The 20,433-nt window shown below is 43.6% G+C and overlaps 1 protein-coding gene across 1 annotated transcript in view; it reads left to right on the forward strand.

Annotated features, from left to right (window-relative positions):
- Nucleotides 1-20,184, forward strand: part of LOC124761627 (RNA-binding protein 24-B-like) — a 348,530-nt gene extending 328,346 nt beyond the window's left edge. The window contains exons 4-5 of the mRNA XM_047249115.1: nt 1,781-2,025; nt 16,971-20,184. Coding sequence (XP_047105071.1) covers nt 1,781-2,025; nt 16,971-17,119 — 394 coding nt within the window. The 3' untranslated portion in view covers nt 17,120-20,184. The remainder of the gene's footprint in view (nt 1-1,780; nt 2,026-16,970) is intronic.
- The last annotated feature ends 249 nt before the right edge of the window (nt 20,185-20,433 follow it).

A 20,433-nucleotide genomic window follows, 5' to 3' on the forward strand; every position in this document is an offset into this window, starting at 1 on the left:
ACAGTGAAGTATAGAGGAGGTAGTGTTACGGTATGGAGGTAATTTTCGTGGTTAGGTCCCCATTTTGCACTTATTAAAAATCTAAACGGGTCAGGTTTTGAACACATTTTACAGTATTGTCTTACTGCGTGCAGTAGAAGAACAGTTCTGAGACGATGATTCAGTATAAAGATGCACCCCGATATGAAGTAGTATGTGTGAGGCAGTGGATTGTGAACAACACATTCGTGAAATGGACTGGTCTGCTATAAGTCCTGACCAGAACCCAGTGGAACGCTTTGATGAGTTTGAACGTCGGCTTCCCTCCGGTCCCCGGACCTGTGCGTCCAACATCATTGCCTTCTCTAGCTCCAGTTCTAGAAAAAGAATGAACGGCCATTCCCTACAGACATTGACACGTCATTGAAAGTGTCTCGAGCAGAGGTCAAGCCGCCATAATGGCCCTTACTGATGCCCTCTAATTAAGTTCACGGATTCTTTTGATCGCTGGACCGAGTGGCCGAGCGGTTCTAGGCGCTACAGTCTGGAGCCGCGCGACCGCTACGGTCGCAGGTTCGAATCCTGCCTCGGGCATGGATGTGTGTGATGTCCTCAGGTTAGTTAGGTTTAAGTAGTTCTAAGTTCTAGGGGACTGATGACGTAGAAGTTAAGTCCCGTAGTGCTCAGAGCAATTTTTTTTACTTTTGATCAGACAGGTTACATAAACGTGCCCCAAACGGTTTTTTTCGTTCAAGATCTCACACCACCTTATACTCATTTCCGACTATTCGTGGTTCTTCACCTTTATATATTCCACTTTGGGTCTTGCCCCTTCGTTGAAGTTAGAACTTCAGATAGTAAAGGTTTGAGCGGTGTCTTTTGGTTTTGTGACCACCTCACATTTTACTGGGGTTATATCGGTAGAACTCATACGAACAGAAACCATAATTTATTTGTCTTCATAATGGTAAATTTGTTAATGACATAAAGAAATTTACACATCAATAAAAACCGCTTTCAGAAACAAAAATCTTATTTCTGTTAGCTAAGTGATGTTCGAGTAGTTGGGGCACATTTTAAATTGCAGGCAGTTGCCGTTTACACTTTAGGCGCACAGCTTTGTGTCTGTAAATATGAAATAATTTATTTATTAGTTATATCGACAGAGAACATTTAAATCGCGTTTCTCAGTCTGTAGAATACTAGTATAAATTGTTTCTTTTGAAACTTCATGTTGTCACGGCGCATCCATAAAATTGCGGATGTTCAGCCGTAACCGCACTTCAGTCTTCTGGTAAAATTTCGGTTGGAAACTATTCACCCATCTTCGGAGCGAGCCGCAGAAATTGACGGTATAGCGTTCCCGTTCACATTATATAGCCGGTAAGGCCAGCCAATTGTGCAAGCGTACTCGGAAATTCATACCACATTGGCAGAGACATATGCTTCAGTGGAGCCCTGTCTGAAGGATGTTTAGTCACAAATTCTGGTCGACAGACTGTTGCTAGTCACAAATTCTGTTCCACAGAGTGTTGCGTTTGAGAGCTCGCTCCGAAGATGGCTGAACGGCCTGCAACCGAAATACCAACAGAAGACAAAGTTTTTTTACGACTGAATTCCAAATTGTTATAGATCAAAATTGTTTTTTCTTTGTAAAAATGAGTTCTCGTCACGTAAATGTAACATTTTGGCAGACGGCGATTCTTGTAAGTACGTACCTCCAGTACCCGTTTGTTTCGGAGTTTGAACAGCTTAGCACGTGGCGCTGCTGCTTTGTCATGGGACCGCTGTGGTGCTGCAGGGTGCCCCCGAGCTACGTCTACCCGTCGCCGTACCTGAGCGCGGCCGCCGCAGCCGGGGGCCCCGGGAGCTTGGTGCCGCTGCCGCCCGCGGCGCCACTATCGCACGCGGCAGCCGTGGCTGCCGCCTCGCAGTTCTACGAGTACCAGAACGCCGCCGCAGCCGCTGCGGCCGCAGCCGCCGCCGCATCCTACCCTGGACAGTACCCCAACGGCTTCGACACCTATCCGTACACCAGCGCCGCCGGTAAGTCTGGTCTACCTGCACGGAGCTGCACCGAGAAGGTGTCTGGCTCTCCGTTTAGGGAAGGTCGTAGAGTCATTTGCGATAACTACACTACTGGCCATTAAAATTGCTACGCCAAGAAGAAATGCAGATGATAAACGGGTATTCTTTGGACAAATATATTATACTACAACTGACATGTGATTACATTTTCACGCAATTTGGGTGCATAGATCCTGATTTATCAGTACCCAGAAAAACCAACTCTGGCCGTAATAACGGCCTTGATACGACTGGGCATTGAGTCAGACAGAGCTTGGATAGCGTGTACAGGTACAGCTGCCCGTGCACCTTCAACACGATACCACAGTTCATCAAGTGGCTATTGTGACGAGCCAGTTGCTCGGCCACCATTGACCAGACGATTTCAATTGGTGAGAGATCTGGAGAATGTGCTGGCCAGGGCAGCAGTCGAACATTTTCTGTATCCAGAAAGGCCCGTACAGGACCTGCAACATGCGGTCGTGCATTATCATGCTGAAATGTAGCGTTTCGCAGGGATCGAATGAAGGGTAGAGCCACGGGTCGTAACACATCTGAAATGTAACGTCCACTGTTCAAAGTGCCGTCAATGCGAACAAGAGGTGGCCGAGACGTGTAACCAATGGCACCCCACGCCATCACGCCGGGTGATACACCAGTATGGCGATGACGAATACACGCTTCCAATGTGCGTTCACCGATGTCGCCAAACACGGATGCGACCGTCATGATACTGTAAACAGAACCTGGATTCATCCGAAAAAATGACGTTTTGCCATTCGTGCACCAAGGTTCGTTGTTGAATACACCATCGCAGGCGCTCCTGTCTGTGATGCAGCGTCAAGGGTAACCGCAGCCACGGTCTCCGAGCTGATAGTCCATGCTGCTGCAAACGTCGTCGAACTGTTCGTGCAGATGGTTGTTGTCTTGCAAACGTCCCCATCTTTTGACTTAGGGATCGAGACGTGGCTGCACGATCCGTTAAGCCATATGGATAAGATGTCTGTCATCTCGACTGCTAGTGATACGAGGTCGTTGGGATCGAGCGCGGCGTTCCGTATTACCCTCCTGAACCCACCGATTCCATCTTCTGCTACCAGTTATTGGATCTCGACCAACGCGAGCAGCAATGTCGTGATAGGATAAACCGCAATTGGGATAGGCTACAATCCGACCTTTATCAAAGCCGGAAACGTGATGGTACGCATTTCTCCTCCTTACACGAGGCATCACAACAACGTTTCACCAGGCAACGCCGGTCAAGTGCTGTTTGTGTATGAGAAATCGGTTGGAAACTTTCCTCATGTCAGCATGTTGTAGTTGTCGCCATCGGCGCCAGCCTTGTGTGAATGTTCTGAAAAGCTAATCACTTGCATACCACAGCATCTTCTTCCTGTCTGTTAAATTTCGCGACTGTAGCACGTCATCTTCGTGGTGTAGCAAATTTTAGTGGCCAGTACTGTATTTTGGCATTCGACGCCGACGCCCTAGTCCATTTCGTAGTCTCACCATCAAGCATTTTTTGATAGTGAGGCACTAAAAAGCTTATTTTCTATGTATCCGCGTTGGACCCTGAGGCATTTGACCCAACTCGCAGCCTCACCATAAAGGTTCGTAGGATGGTATGGTAGGGCTATCGCGTTTCGATGTATTTTCAAAGGCCTCGTCAGATCTGGTTCTACCATCTGCAGTTCGCAGTCCCTAGTAGAATGGAAGTTTTGCCCGAGCTCTTCAGTAATCTCCCCTTAAAAGCACTAACGGAAATATAAGTGACAAATCTTTATCTTGTTGTATCCTCGTCGCCATTATCCCATCCTCGTCGCCGTAAGTAAAGAACCTATTAATCCACGTGTGCATTTATTTTTGCAGAAAGAGGATGCTGGCAACCCATAACAGCATCCTCTTCTTTGCTTCACTGCCGTACAAGAAGACCCAACAGATCTACGAGGGTCACTCCAAAAGAAATGCACACTATTTTTGTAAAAATACAGTTTTTATTCTGCATGTGTGAACGTTTTACAGTGTGTAGATACATCCTTTCCGCTTGTTTTCAAACTTAGCTCAACCTGTTCCTGTGAGTGGCGCCGTCACAGCATGTCCTCAAGATGGCTGCTAAATTTGACGTTCGTCAGAAGCAACGTGCTGTCATAGAATTCCTGTGGTGTGAAAACGAGACAGTGGGAAACATCCACAAGAGGTTGAAAAAGGTATATGGAGATGCTGCTGTCGAGCTCAGTACAGTTAGTCGGTGGGCAAGCAGGTTATGTGATGAAAGCGGGCACGGCAATATTGAGGATTGTCCTCGCAGCGGCAGGCCTCGTACAGCACACACTCCAGACAATGTGCAGAGAGTTAACGAATTGGTGACTGCTGACAGACGCATCACAGTGAACGAACTGTCACGCTACGTTGGGATAGGGGAAGGAAGTGTTTGCAGACTACTGAAAGTGTTAGCGTTAAAAAAGGTTTGTGCCTTGTGGGTTCCCACGATGTTGACAGTGGCTCACAAAGAAACAAGAAAAACGGTATTCAGCGAACTTTTGGAACAGTACGAGAACGGTGGAGATAAATTTCTTGGAAGAACTGTGACAGGTGATGAAACATGGCTCCATCATTTTTCACCAGAGACGAAGAGGCAATCAATGGAGCGACATCATGCAAATTCACCCAAGAAAAAAAAAACAACTCAAAACCACACCTTCTGCTGGAAAAGTTATGGCTACGGTGTTTCTCGATTCCGAAGGACTCTTGCTTGTGGACATCGTGCCAAGTGGAACCACCATAAATTCTGATGCATATGTGACGACACTGAAGTAACTTCAAGCTCGTCTGAGTCGTGTTCGACAACGTCGGCAAAAGCAGGACGTTTTGCTGTTGCACGACAACGCACGGCCACATGTCAGTCAAAAAACCACGGAAGCGATCACAAAACTCGGCTGGACAACACTGAAACACCCGCCTTACCGTCCTGACCTGGCTTCATGTGACTATTATCTCTTTGGGAAACTGAAATACTCCCTTCGTGGAGCAAGGTTTGAAGATGACGACTTCCTTGTGCACGCTGCAAATAGTGGCTCCTACAGGTCAGTCCAGAATTTTACCGTGCGGGTATACAGGCGCTGGTTCCAAGATGGCGTAAGGCAGTTGAGAGGGATGGAAATAATGTGGAGAAATGAAAATATTTTTCCTAAAGGATGTATCTACACACTGTAAAACTTTCAAACATGTAGAATAAAAGATGGATTAAAAAAAAATAGTTTGCATTTCTTTTGGAGTGACCCTCGTAGTAAGGTATATCGTGAGCTGATGATTGATTGAATGATGTCAATGAAACAGAGGCGCTCCTACTACGGTCCCAACTGACTAATGGGCAGAGCTATTGTTGCCATGAAGCAGAATATATATCTGCAGGATTGTAAGCAGAATATATATCTGCAGGATTGTCTGCATCTTTTCATTGATACGGTCTCACATTTCGTTCAATACAAAGCTGTCACCCTTCTCTACCTCAAGATGTTGATGCTGTAACCGTTTGGCAGCACAATTTTGTATGTCTGGGGGTCTGGGAGGGTAGCACCGTTTCCGTTCCACATGTTTAATCAAGTCAGTAGCGACCATTACTGAAGATTGTTCAGTAAGTACAAATCACCAACGAAACATTACGTGGGTCCAAATCAAATATCGTACCGTCAGATTTTGGTAGGAGAAACACACAGTAGTCGAAATAAATGTTGTGTATTGCCGAATCTTTAATACTGAAGATGTGATCCAGAAACACGTTACGATATCAATACATTGATGTGCTTGTAATGTAATTCTAGCCGAAACATCCCATGTTTCTACCGTGAGGGGCAGTATGTGCTGTGTGTGGCAACCACTTCACCTGTAAACATTGTAGTACTTGTGCTGTGTTTAATTATGAGAGTTGTGTCGCTTAGGATGGTTCACACAACAATAAAATTCCATCAGAGGCTCCATATAGCGACTCTAATGAGGTAGGGCATGAGACAGGTGGACGCCACAGCGAATGTCGTTGTGAATCGAAGTAATGTCTCTAGAGAGAATCTCAAACAAGTTTCTAGCGACAGGATCAGTTGAGGATCCTCAGAAGTGGCCGCAGATAAAAGCAACAGATGTGCAGGGTCAATACCTACACTCATGCTCATAAATTGAGGATAACTACAGAACGTGGTGCCACACAACGTGGCACTACACAAAACTGGCGCTAATAGCATAGACACATAGGGAACATACACGATACAGATCTGTAAGTCCACGGTATTGGTGATAAGTTGAGAAAACCCGCCCGCAACACATCTGCTACAAAACGCCACTGTTTCCTGTTCATGAACCCCGAGATCAATATGGGATATGATCACCATGCACACGTACACAGGCCGCACAACGGGTTGGCGTTCTCTGGATCAGGTGGTCGAGCAGCTACTGTGGTATAGCCTCCCATTCTTACACCAGTGCCTGTCGGAGCTCCTGAAGTGTCTTAGGGGTTTGAAGACGTGCAGCGATACGTGCTCGATGGGGTTTAGGTCTGGAGAACAGGCAGGTCACTCCATTCGCCTGATATCTTCTGTTTCAAGGTACTCCTGCACGGTGGCAGCTCGGTGGGGCCGTGCGTTATCACTCATCAGGAGGAAGGTGGGACCCACTGCACCCCTGAAAAGGCGGACATACTGGTGCAAACTGACGTCCCTATACACAGTTCCTCTGTCAAAGACATGCGGGGGTGTACGTGCACCAATCATAATCCCACCTCACACCATCAAACCACGACATCCATACAGGTCCCTTTCAAGGGCATTAAGGGGTTGGTATTTGGTTCCTGGTTCACGCCAGATGAAAACTCGGCGAGAATCACTGTTCAGACTGTACCTGGACTCGTCCGTGAACATAACCTGGGACCACTGCTCCAATGACCATGTACTGTGTTCTTGACACCAGGCTTTACGGGTTCTCCTGTGACCAGAGGTCAGAGGAATGCATCTTGTAGGTCTCTGGGCGAATAAATAATGTAAGTTCAGTTGTCTGTAGACTGTGTGTCTGGAGACAACTGTTCCAGTGGCTGCGGTAAGGTCCCGAGCAAGACTACCTGCAGTACTCCGTGGCCGTCTGCGGGCACTGATGGTGAGATATCGGTCTTCTTGTGGTGTTGTACACTGTGGACGTCTCGTACTGTAGCGCCTGCACACGTTTCCTGTCTGCTGGAATCGTTGCCATAATCTTGAGATCACACTTTGTGGCACACGGAGGACCCGTGCTACGACCTGCTGTGTTTGACCAGCCTCCAGTCGCCCTAGTATTCTATCCCTCAAAACGTCATAAATATGTGTTCTTTGAGCCATTTTCAACACAGAGTCACCATTAGCACGTCTGAAAACGTCTGCACGCTTACTCGCTGCACCGTACTCTTGACATGCACCCACACACCTCTGCGTATGTGGACTGCTGCCAGCGCCATCGTGCGACGACCGCAGGTCAAAGGCACCGCATGGCCATACCCCGAAGTGATTTAAACCGGCAAACTGCCCACCAGAGCGTTGTTTCATCATGTATCAGCATTATGTATAATTTATGAGCATGAGTGTGCATATAACAGCACGCAGAAACCCTCAACACAATGCTACAGCTTTAAGGGTGTAGTTCCACACAGCTACAAGAGTGCAGGTGTCAACACAAATGATATGAAATAGGCTCTATGGGCAGGATGACGAGCCAGAAGACCACTCAAGGTTCCTCTTCTGAATCGGGTTCGGAGGTGGGCTCGTATTGCACTTGCCCAAAACCACTCTTTGTGGACTTGAAGGCAAGGAGGAAAGTGTTTACACCCTAACGGTATCGTAGACCATCACTCTTATCAAGACTGTCTAGTCATGTTTTGGGGTTGGAACGTGTATGGCTGCAGCACACCTCTTGTGCCTATAGATGGGAATATGATTGGTGTGAAGCATCGGGATGACTTACTTGCAGGCACTGTGGTGCCATTTAGTGACCACATTGGAGCGAGATTCACGCTGATGGACGACGGTGAACGCTCCCATCGTCACAATCTTGTGAACATGTTCCCAATGGAGCATAGATCGGTCGGTTGGAATGGCCTCATATTTTCCAGATCTGAGCATTATTCGGAGTGCCTGGATCATGCCTAAACGAACTGTGATCGTCCTGCCCCACCAGAGACCTTACATACCATCATCGAGGCCGATGTAGAGGAATGGGACAATATGTCTAACCACATTAAAAAGGTCTCCCATTACGAGGAGGACTAATTAGTTTATAAACAATGTGTTATACAAGATGACGGTGAGAAGAAACTACAGTGTTTGCTGTGGAATCTTTTCCAAGGATTTTTTTGTGTTTATCAACCTTCGTTATTTTCTTTTTGTTATGACTTTACCTGACATAACAGAATTAGTTTTGTTTACTATTATGTCTAGTATCGACATTAAATCAATATGCAACTTTTTATTTTAACCACTTTACTATTTTACCCTCTCGATCAACATTAATCTGTGCATGCACGGCGAGGAAATGTCTAGCAAGCATGCAGAGCCTGTAGGTCCCCCTATAAATGGCTGGGTGAGTCAGTTCAGAGGTCGTGGGAAGGCAACATCATACCATTCCCAACAGGACCATTACTAGTAAAGCACTGCGGTGAACAGACTAACCTTCATGTTGATCACAGATGTATGTTTTTTTAGAACACCATCAGCACAACGACAGCAAAATTCTTTCGATACCTTCAAGGCATTTGCTATAGTCCACTAGCATGTCGCCTTCAGTTTTGTTCGTTTTCCAGAACGCAATCCAGCGGAGAAGAGATCATCTTGAGAGCGTTTCATAGTCACGTCTCAACTATCTGGCGACTTTTTCAAATTACAAAGACACACATGCCGCGCTGTAATAACTACACTCCTGGAAATTGAAATAAGAACACCGTGAATTCATTGTCCTAGGAAGGGGAAACTTTATTGACACATTCCTGGGGTCAGATACATCACATGATCACACTGACAGAACCACAGGCACATAGACACAGGCAACAGAGCATGCACAATGTCGGCACTAGTACAGTGTATATCCACCTTTCGCAGCAATGCAGGCAGCTATTCTCCCATGGAGACGATCGTAGAGATGCTGGATGTAGTCCTGTGGAACGGCTTGCCATGCCATTTCCACCTGGCGCCTCAGTTGGACCAGCGTTCGTGCTGGACGTGCAGACCGCGTGAGACGACGCTTCATCCAGTCCCAAACATGCTCAATGGGGGACAGATCCGGAGATCTTGCTGGCCAGGGTAGTTGACTTACACCTTCTAGAGCACGTTGGGTGTCACGGGATACATGCGGACGTGCATTGTCCTGTTGGAACAGCAAGTTCCCTTGCCGGTCTAGGAATGGTAGAACGATGGGTTCGATGACGGTTTGGATGTACCGTGCACTATTCAGTGTCCCCTCGACGATCACTAGTGGTGTACGGCCAGTGTAGGAGGTCGCTCTCCACACCATGATGCCGGGTGTTGGCCCTGTGTGCCTCGGTCGTATGCAGTCCTGATTGTGGCGCTCACCTGCACGGCGCCAAACACGCATACGACCATCATTGGCACCAAGGCAGAAGCGACTCTCATCGCTGAAGACGACACGTCTCCATTCGTCCCTCCATTCACGCCTGTCGCGACACCACTGGAGGCGGGCTGCACGATGTTGGGGCGTGAGCGGAAGACGGCCTAACGGTGTGCGGGACCGTAGCCCAGTTTCATGGAGACGGTTGCGAATGGTCCTCGCCGATACCCCAGGAGCAACAGTGTCCCTAATTTGCTGGGAAGTGGCGGTGCGGTCCCCTACGGCACTGCGTAGGATCCTACGGTCTTGGCGTGCATCCGTGCGTCGCTGCGGTCCGGTCCCAGGTCGACGGGCACGTGCACCTTCCGCCGACCACTGGCGACAACATCGATGCACTGTGGAGACCTCACGCCCCACGTGTTGAGCAATTCGGCGGTACGTCCACCCGGTCTCCCGCATGCCCACTATACGCCCTCGCTCAAAGTCCGTCAACTGCACATACGGTTCACGTCCACGCTGTCGCGGCATGCTACCAGTGTTAAAGACTGCGATGGAGCTCCGTATGCCACGGCAAACTGGCTGACACTGACGGCGGCGGTGCACAAATGCTGCGCAGCTAGCGCCATTCGACGACCAACACCGCGGTTCCTGGTGTGTCCGCTGTGCCGTGCGTGTGATCATTGCCTGTACAGCCCTCTCGCAGTGTTCGGAGCAAGTATGGTGGGTCTGACACACCGGTGTCAATGTGTTCTTTTTTCCATTTCCAGGAGTGTATATCGTCGAGAATACGATTGGACAATGTTTCTTTCCTTACAGGTAACGAATATTGTTGATTTTTCGCATTTCTGCTTGAAACGAACCATCAACTGACTGGTGTTGTTGGATTTTTTAAAGTGAAGAGAGCAAGTGGACAAGTAGCATCACACAGTTACTCAGCACATTGCTCTGTACGGTCAGTTGACTTCCAAAGATGAGCCTTCAGAAATTTTAAATGTTAGGTGAACCGCCTTGTCCAGAAAAAATTAGTTCAGAGCAACAATCACAGAACATCTTTGTCTATAGGATGTGTCCCTTTCAGTTACACATCCATTTGGAAACAGGTAAAAATCTGACGGAACCTGTTCTGGACAAAGATAGAACTGGCTAAGTGTCTTCCAAATCGCATGGTTGAAGTTCTCTGTTGCGATATTTCTTCCTGCATTATCTTCCAAAATATTGCTCTCAGGTTATGGAATTCAACATGTTCACCCATCTCCCCATCGAACTAAATGTGAATTGACGGTACCAACAATCAGCATTGTCTTTCCTTTATAGAATTCTTTTATTGCAAATGGAATGACTCGATAAGGTGCGTTTATGTTTCATTTACTCATAATACTTATAAATGGAGGATATCCACAGCTACAGAAGTAATACACCAGCTCAACACTTCGACAGCGCTCTAGAAATGGAAATTTATTTTCTCGTGACAGCGTTTGTGTATGAAGTATTTTCAATTTCTTACCATGTCAAATTGAATAATAATAATAATAATAATAATAGTAATATTCGAACTGTCCTCGACAATTTACCTCCTCGTCTTTGTTAGGAATATCGGAATTCGCAATGCCAAAGATTGATGTTGTGATGTTGGTGGCGGCCGTGGGGACGTAAATAAATTGGAGAATATTCACTCAGGGTCAAGAGCCGTTTCCATGAAAACCTAAGATTAGACCCGCTGACCCAGATCCAATTTATCACTGTCATTTTGGCGGTTTCGTTGGTGACTTGGCAGTAGGCTGATGCGTGGGACAACATTTTTCCTTTATAAGAGTAATTTTATTTTCATTCGTAAACCTGTGTTCAACAACTGCTGATTTTTCTAAAATACTTGGTGAACCAGAACTCTACTGACAATACTTCGGAGGCATTCAGGGGTACTGTATTTCCTGAGTATTTTGGTATAAGAGCCACGTGGTCTCCGGTGGATCGTTACTGAATGCCTGCATTTCAAACGGCGAACCACGAAGTAATTATCCGAATGGGACGGAGATCGGTAGATGTGTTGTACATGTACAGACAAACAAATGATTACCGTTTTAGAAAAAAAAAACTGGATAATTTATTCAAAAGAAAGAAGTGCACAAAGTCAGTAAAGCGCTAGTCTACAAATGGCCCTTATACATTGATCGATAGTGTTGTTGGATGTCCTCCTAAGGGATATCGTGCGAAATTCTGTCCAATTGGCGTGTAGGATCGGTAAAATACCGAGCTGGTTGCAGGGCCCTCCCCACAATGCCCCAAACGTTCTAAATTGGGGTGAGACACGGCGACCTTACTGGCCGAGGTACCATTTGGCGAGCACAAAGGCAAGCAGTAGAGACTCCCGCCGTTGGCGGGCGGGCATTATCTTGCTGAAATGCAGGATGGCTTGCCATGAAGGGCAACAAAACGGGGCGTAGAAGATTTCGGATGTACCGCTGTGCAGTAAGAGTGCCGCGGAAAACAACCAAAGGGGTCCTGCTAAGAAAAGAAATGCACCCCAGATCATCAGTCCTAGTTGTCGGCCAGTTAGTATCTCACCGCTGTCTGGTGTGTCTCCAGACACGTCTTCGCTGGTCGTCAGGGCTCAGTTACAAGCGAGTCATCACTGGAGACTCTTCTACTCTAGTCAGTGAGATTGCAGGCGTTATTTTCAGCACAGTACTGATACTAAGACAAATGGGGGTAAAAAATTAAACGAAATCCGGTTACTCTCCACAACATCGCCAGATATCATGAACACATTAAACCAGTAGAGTGAAAAAGCTCCGAAATTTTTTCAGTTGCATTCGGGTCCAACGCAGATAAGTTATTGGGTCGGACACTTGGAGTTGCTGTTAGCCCGGTGTGTAGCGTCAGATTCTGATGCTCGTGAAGTCTCAGTTTCAAATCTCGTCAATAGCACGTATTTGGTGCGTGCAATGCGGCTTAGCGGTTAGCGGTGCTGACTGCCGTACTGTTGGTCGCCATTTCGAATCCCAGCGCCAGCGATTGTTTGTCGAAATGCGGAGCTCGAAGATTGGAAGGAAAAAAAATGCAGCGTTCTTCAGTAGTAAAGTGCCAAACTACGGATCCAAAGATCTCAATTTCGATCACTAGTTAGTCATTGAACTTTTATCGTTTCTTTCACCCTTGGCAAAGTTTGTTAATGTGAGAAATGCTGAGGTGAACTATTCTTTGGTGCATCAGTTAAAATGTAAGTCCCCCGAAAGTCAGTTCAATAAGGTCGGAAGACCTCCGATAGGACAATGCCTAGTAAACCGATGTGATATTCAAAAATAACCTTGACGTTCATACCAGGCTTACCTACTATAGTATATAAGTTGTTACGAAAACACATATGGAAATTATCTAAAAATGCTTCTTATGTCGAATTGTTATTTATGTAAGGTTTTTTTTTCTTTCTAATGGCTGTGACAAAAATATTACCATGCCAACTACAACTTAAAAAGCAAAAGTGTACCATAATTTCATTATACAGTCTGTTAATTGACATGCAGAACAATGCACTGCGCAACACAGTCACTTTTTCTTAACCCCAGACAAAAAATTGCTTTTGTGCTACATTCCAAAGCGGTGCGATCACATTCGGTGGAGTTGAAGGCCCACGATGTCCTTAGAGAAGGGTCGAAGCGTCTGGGGGGATGTCATCAGCGTGAAACATTGTCAAGAACGCCATCTTGTTGCTCATCGCATTGTGAACTGTTTGTTTTCGACCGCGAAATATGTGGGATCAACGGCTGAAGAGAAGATTGACCCTTTTATGCCATCTCCTGAGGCTTTCTCGTGTCGTTTCTGAGTGGCGGGTTGTCTGAGACGTTTTACTCGGAAATCCATACAGAAACCGATTGATTTCGGGGCTGGGCGTCACGATTCTGACTTCTATCGCACAGGCGTCAAAAGAAGGGTCGAACTGTGGGTAAGCGAGGGTACCGACCTTCCCATTGTGTGACACCTCCACGGCGGCGTTGGGCAGAATTATGGTGAATTTTGGTGTCAGTGTGACATCATTAATCCACCTTACGGCTCACATGAACTTCTAAGCTCTGGCCTTTTCTTCACATTTGACGTTTCAAGTGCAGCCGAGCCCGTGGTTGCTGGCACAGGGCGCCACGATTTTGCAGCTTTATAGAGAAAGGTTGTGGACACCTTTGAGCGAAATTTCAAAAAGTTTGAAAAAGTGACCCTTTAATTGTGTTACACAGTATATGTTAGTGATATATTTCAAGATATGAATTATAAATGGTTTTCATGGATATGAAGTTAAATGTGTAGCTAATTTCTAGTCACCTTCTTTTCTCTAACCTGTCATGGTAATAGTAGACGAAGATGCTTCAGTTAATTGCATTATCCATCGCCGCTTCCCTGACATGCAAAAAAATCTTCATTATCTACTGGTACCTAAAATTCTAGTAATAATCATAAAATTTGTCTCACAATCTGATACGTCCATTTTAATCCCATTTATAAATGTAGCGCTTCACTTTTGTATCCTGAGTATTAAGGAAGATTTTTATAAATTACTATTACATATGAAGGGCTTAGTTCAATAGTGGTACAAGTCCATTACCTCCACTTTTCTGCCTATAATGCTTCTGAAATTAATGATCCATACAAACAGAAAGGTTCATCTCTAGCAAGAAGCCATATGGTTCAATATTTCTGGTATCTCAACTGCAGATTTTTCGGCACTCATTTAAGTTTAGGACTCTGTATCTCAGAATGAACAAAAAGGAAGTTGTACCACTATTGAAATAAACCCTTCGCATATGAGTATCCCTTCATTGTACTAGCGCACGCAACGTTCTCTTCGTCTGGTATGCGCTTCTTCCTTGATGTGATGTCCCTAGAATTATTTTCCAGGCGACTTACAACATTTTGCAGAAGAAAAGATTATTACGTATGTTTATTCCTTTGGGTGCGCATGAAGTGTCAGACCAGAGGGATACTCTCATTATCCACATCCTGACACACATTAGTAGATTTCTAAGGATAATGAAAATTGTGTAGTAAATTAGCGTACATTCTTATGGCGTTCAGTTTAATTATTCATAACATGATTTACAGGAATTACTACAGTCTATCATCTGTTCTGTTCGTGTGACATTCTTTATATAGCCACAGCATCATGTCGTTCTCCTGGTTTCATTGCTCTTCAAGTGTACTTCTATCCCATTTTGTCGAGTTTGTGTGTCCACTCGTTTTTCATGCGACGTCATCAGTGTTACACATATCTGTTTATTGCGCAATCCATGATGACGCACTGTGGCGATTCAAACTGCCCAGAAATATTCGTCATTGTTTCGTTTTTTAACCCTTTTCAGGTAGGTTACCTATTCTTCATGAGTGGATATAAAGTGGGCCAACCTCCAAGGTGGACAGACATTGCCCATCAGTAACCTTTCCTCGATGTTAGGAAATATTTCGTAATCACGTCTTCCAGTTCGCTGCTATCCCAAGCTTCCTGCCAACTTTCTGTCAGCATACTCGTCCACAATGTCACTGATGTTCTCTCTGACACCAGTAGGCTGTTACTGTATACGTTACCATAAAATTGCCATGAGAGTGTCTCCGGGGTCTTTCACCAGTGTTGTCACTCTCAATCTATGAACTGAAACACCAGCTCCATGTGCCACGACACCAACGAGAATATACAGGTATTATATTCTGATTAGCTGTAAAGACAGCCTAAATTTTATGCTATATTCACGATTTTTTGTATTGATGCAAAGGTTCTGGAACCGACAACTTCAATAAGAGCTAGAAAGTTTTACTTTTCGCGTGTGTAAATACTTCTGTGTTTATACTTTCCGAATGTTTCTACTTTCCACCACACGCTGTCGCATGCTTATAAGATGTCCGTCATTATTACTGCAGAATATGGGCCTTTATCTTTTACAGTGCTCACTGATTGATTAATGGCATCTTCCATGAATTTCCCTTTCTGAAACCCATATTGGTTTTCACTGAATGCTCTCAGGTGTCTTAGCTCTGTTAACATCTTGGAGAACAACCTCTCTTGGACTTTTGATAAGTTGTTTTATAGCAATTTGGGTCGACAGAACATCGCCATTGTGGGATCCTTGACGTTCCTTTTATTAAAGATGGCTACGTAAAGTAATTTACATGAATTTGAGATGTCCCTTGAAACAGACATTTAACAGACTTGCCAAATAAGGCCCAGTCGTATCCTGCTGGACTTGAAGCACTTCGACCTCAGTGCAGTCTGGACAAGCAGCCTTACTTTTCTTTAGCTGACACACGGCCAACCTTTCTTCTTCCTAGTTAAGTATGTATACTGAAATATGTATATAATAATTGGAGTCCAATTCTTCTGTGTATCTGCTCTGATTTTTATCTCATCATCCTATGTATCTCATTCGGTAAGAACACCTGTATCCACAAGCTGGTCGACTCTTCCCAGTCATTTTTTACCTGACCATCTTTCTCTTTTTAAGGTTGACGAAAGTGTAGGTGCTCTTATTTTGGTAACCATTAATTTAAAAGATGTACCCTAGGGATTTAGGCTCACTTCACTTGAAACATAATTCAACCTCCAGCCCTTAAGTACCTTAATGATTATTCCTTATTTTGCTCTATAAATTCTTGGCTGTTGGTCTCTCTCTCTCTCTCTCTCTCTCTCTCTCTCTCTCTCCCTCTCTCCCTCTCTCCCCTCCCCTCCCTCTCTCCCCTCCCCTCACCTCCCCTCCCCTTTCTCCCCCCTCCCTCCCTCTTTTTCCCCGTAAGGTATGAAGATGTATGTTATGACACACCAGGCCTCTTTAGTTACCTACAGTTCTGATAGTCGACATTGCCCTGTCCATTACATGTTTTATTGCTTTTACAAGCCCACTTGCTCTTTTGTCAAGCCTGAGATGACCCTCTTGTCTTTCTGGCAAGTTAAAATTCTTTTGGCAAGTTAAAACTTACCATTGAAAGTGAGAAGTTAGATTTTTGAATATTGTAGTGGTGTATTACATACTCTTGAGCTCTTACATCCTGCTTATGCTCCAGACCTATATATATTGTTTTGTGATCATATGTTGAGTCATTATTTACCCACCACTCTTTAATATCATTTTCGAGTATTTCTCTTGAGACAAGTGTTACATCAGTATTTGAACTAGCAACTACTCTGTTTTGATATGCTGGGGTTATTAGACCTGGATTCATTGATTGTCTTCATTAGGTCTAGTCCCCTAGCATCATTGTGGCCATTATTACACTATACAGAATGCGCATTGATATTGAGTAATGTCTTTTTTTGTGCCTGTCACTAGAAGTACAGTTTTCATACGATGTGTGTTCACTTATGTTTCTTGTGTTTACAGGTGCTGCCAGCTATGTGACGCCGTACACCTACGCGACGCTGCCTCAGGCCGGCCTTCCGTCTGCTGCAGCTGCTGCTGCAGCTGCCTTCCCTGGCCTGTCGCCCTACCAGACAGCCCAGGCGTCGCTGGGTGAGGCACGCCTCCAGTAGGCTGGCCTGACCACTCTCACACCTCCTGTGCCAGTGTAGTCACATGTGGGGAGAAGCTGATCCTGGCTGTTCTCTGTCCTCAAGTGTTGCTGATTGCCAGGGATCTCTGCCTCGACAGTGTGCTTGTTGTAACTTATAATTACCACACAAAAAATATAAGTATCCTAAAAAGAAACTCTGTACATCTACTGTATTTTTACTCTTCCATTCTGGCTGTAGAGTACCATAAGCCTGCATGACACGTTGGTATCCACTGTGGACTTAAAAGCTTCAAGTCTTCTATTTTATGTAGGCTTCATTTCGTTGGGAGGTGGGGGGGGGGCGAATGGGAAGAAGAATCCATAGTAAGGCATATTTTTTGAGAGGTAACTCGTAGTATCTTCCACTGAGGTTGTTACTGAAATGCTGATACAGCATTCCATGGTCAGAGAAAGAGAGTGAGAATGAGGGAGAGAGCAAGAGAGAGAGAGAAAGAGTAATTGTTTTATGTTATTAGGTAATTTGACATTGGCCATTCTCCGAGAATTCAGCCAACGTGCCAGACAAATAGAGTATAATCAATATTTATTATCTTATTGTTTATTCATATTTATATCTTTAATTCTTCTACAGTAGATTAGGTGAATAGCTAGTACGTAGATTATCTGTTTATAAATAGTACTGAAGTTAAAAGAATTTATAAAGGACATTAATATCCTGTAAATATTATAATGGGTAAACAGTTTGTGACAAACAGTAAGTCACAATAAGCTGTCTCAGAATTTATGTGGATATTCAGGTACTTAGTATCTGTAATGTACAGTAATGAAAATACAAATGTCCCCACTTGTTATTTTTGTAATAATTGAAAAAACTCAGGATGTTACACTGAGTGTACTCCATTATTACATGTAATGTTTTCAATGTCTGTAGGAAATGTGATAAAGACTTTTGCAGTAGGTATGCCATCAGTATGAATGGTCCAGTATTAATAAACTTGCCTGGACTCTGTTGTTATCTCACAGGTGTAATTTTTATCAATGACTTATTTTGGCCATTAAGATCTCAGTTTATGAGAAATAATAAAAGGAACATATGTATCAAATGTAGTATTAATACAACATTGTGGAAAGAGATCTCACAAATGGAGCTTTGCTAAGGTCCTTGGTCGAAACTGTTATTTCCTTTCTACTAGATTCTAATGGATACATTTGAAAAATAATTGGAACCTTTCGTTTCTCTTGAATGTTTTACATTATTATCTTTAAAGAATGTTTAAGTAACATATTGATGCTGCATATGTCACAGTATTTATGTGGAAACCCATACTCGAATAATGTGTTTGTTACTTGCGTTGATGTCTGAATGCACACATCGTGTTACCTAACAGAAGTGTAATCAGTACAGAGATATATTCATAACACAGTTATTAATAAAACAACACTGTTCCTCCTCTGAACTATATGAAAAGAAATTCAGATTACAAGTGATGTGCACAATATTATATTAACTGGCCTGTAGTTGTTGTTATCCTGTTTATTGCATGTGTATTGGGTGATGGTAGCTCAAGCATGTGTTGTACTTTTTTTCCAAATATCTTCCAGTATTCTGCCATTAGCCAGGCTCAGTGTTTGCAGTACTTGTTTCACAGTTTTGAAAATTATTGACATAGGATTTTATCACTACATGCTGCATTGCCACTAACATCCTTTTCACATGAATTAATTCACAATGAGAAACTATTCTGAGAAACTCAGGGTTGTTTGATAAATAAATTTATGTAGATATGTAATTTTTATAATATCCTATGTTATGTTCCTATTGAATGGCAAGCCTACTGGAAGGTTTACATCAGACTTATTTCTACTGAAGCAGCTATTTTATGTAGTATTACATTTTTGAGAAAACAGTTCTGTGTACTTAATTAAGATTACAGTTAAGGTATGTCAGCTTATCTGTTAGATAACAGATATGCCCAGAGAGGTTGCTAGTCATTATGCTACAGTTCGATAGCGATCACTGTGCAATAATGCATTGTTACCTAATTTGTAGCTGTTTAATTTTACTATGTGATTACTAGTCAGAGACATTGCTGGAATCAGTAGCCTGTATGGGTAACAGCTGCCTAAAAAATTCCTAAACTATTTTAATAATTCGAAATGTGTCAGCCATGTGTATAATGCTCAAATGCAGAGTCATTGCTCTTGAGTGGCATCTGTGGACTCTATGATGCAGTGTATAAGCTGAAAACATGAGGGGAATTGAGAATTTAGTGTATGCACAGTGCTACAGTTTATGTTAATCCTTACAAATAAGACAGACCAAAGTTATTGTAGTTCTTACTTTTCTTATGCACAGTTATGTGCTCACATGTTTATACAAGTGTAGCAGAAAGTTGATCACTCATTTAAAAATATGAAAAAGTTATTCAACAATGGAGAAGACATTGAAACAATGTGCCGTGCAACTATTACTACCTGTTATCAAATGTTGGCAAGAGGCCTCTGAAGGTTTTAACGGTACAAATTTTTTGTAATGTTTAGGCACAATTTCTCAGAGTATCGTAAAATCCTAACAACAAGCCATTTCACACATATGGAATCATACCTGTGATAGTGATGATCCTGCCATTATTTATTTTTCCCGAACTAAGATTTTCAATTGGTAGGTTGGTTTAAAATAGCGTTTTGATATGTACTTGGAATGGTGTCTCAACCATGATTTGTGATAGAAGACCAGAAGCTGCAAAATTTTTAGAATTTCTACAAACAAAAAGTGCTAGGTAGCTTCACTATGAGTCAGTCTGTGACTTTGGATTCAAGTTTTTATTTGACATTTTTAATGTTTCACAGCTGTAATGAAGGGAGACAAAGTGTTTTAGAATGTTTTACAGCCAAGAATTAAGCTTCAAATCCGTCCTGAAATTGCCTTGATATCTGAGAAGTGCCTGTGTGTTGTGTAATATGGACTTTTTTACAGCTGGCAATAATGAAATATTGTGAACTTTTCAGTATTTCAAACAGAGTATGTTTTAAACATGTAAATTTATTGACTACACAAATATAAAAAGAAATCTGGTTCAGGAACAGTGTGTTTTCTTTTGAAATATGTGTCCTTACATTTATTGACTAGTGTGATGCAATCAAAGCAAAGTTGGCCATGAATTTAATTGCACCATGGGGTGAATGAATATGCTGATTCAATCTTTAGGCATATTTATATTCATCAGTATGCTATTTCATCCCTTCTTTTTTCATGTGACAAACATTTTCTGTGGTAAGTATTGATTTTTTATGATTTTTGTCATGTCTTCCCAGTATGTGGTTTCCATTTGG

Source organism: Schistocerca piceifrons, chromosome 1 (assembly GCF_021461385.2).
Source record: "Schistocerca piceifrons isolate TAMUIC-IGC-003096 chromosome 1, iqSchPice1.1, whole genome shotgun sequence".
Lineage (NCBI taxonomy): Eukaryota > Metazoa > Arthropoda > Insecta > Orthoptera > Acrididae > Schistocerca > Schistocerca piceifrons.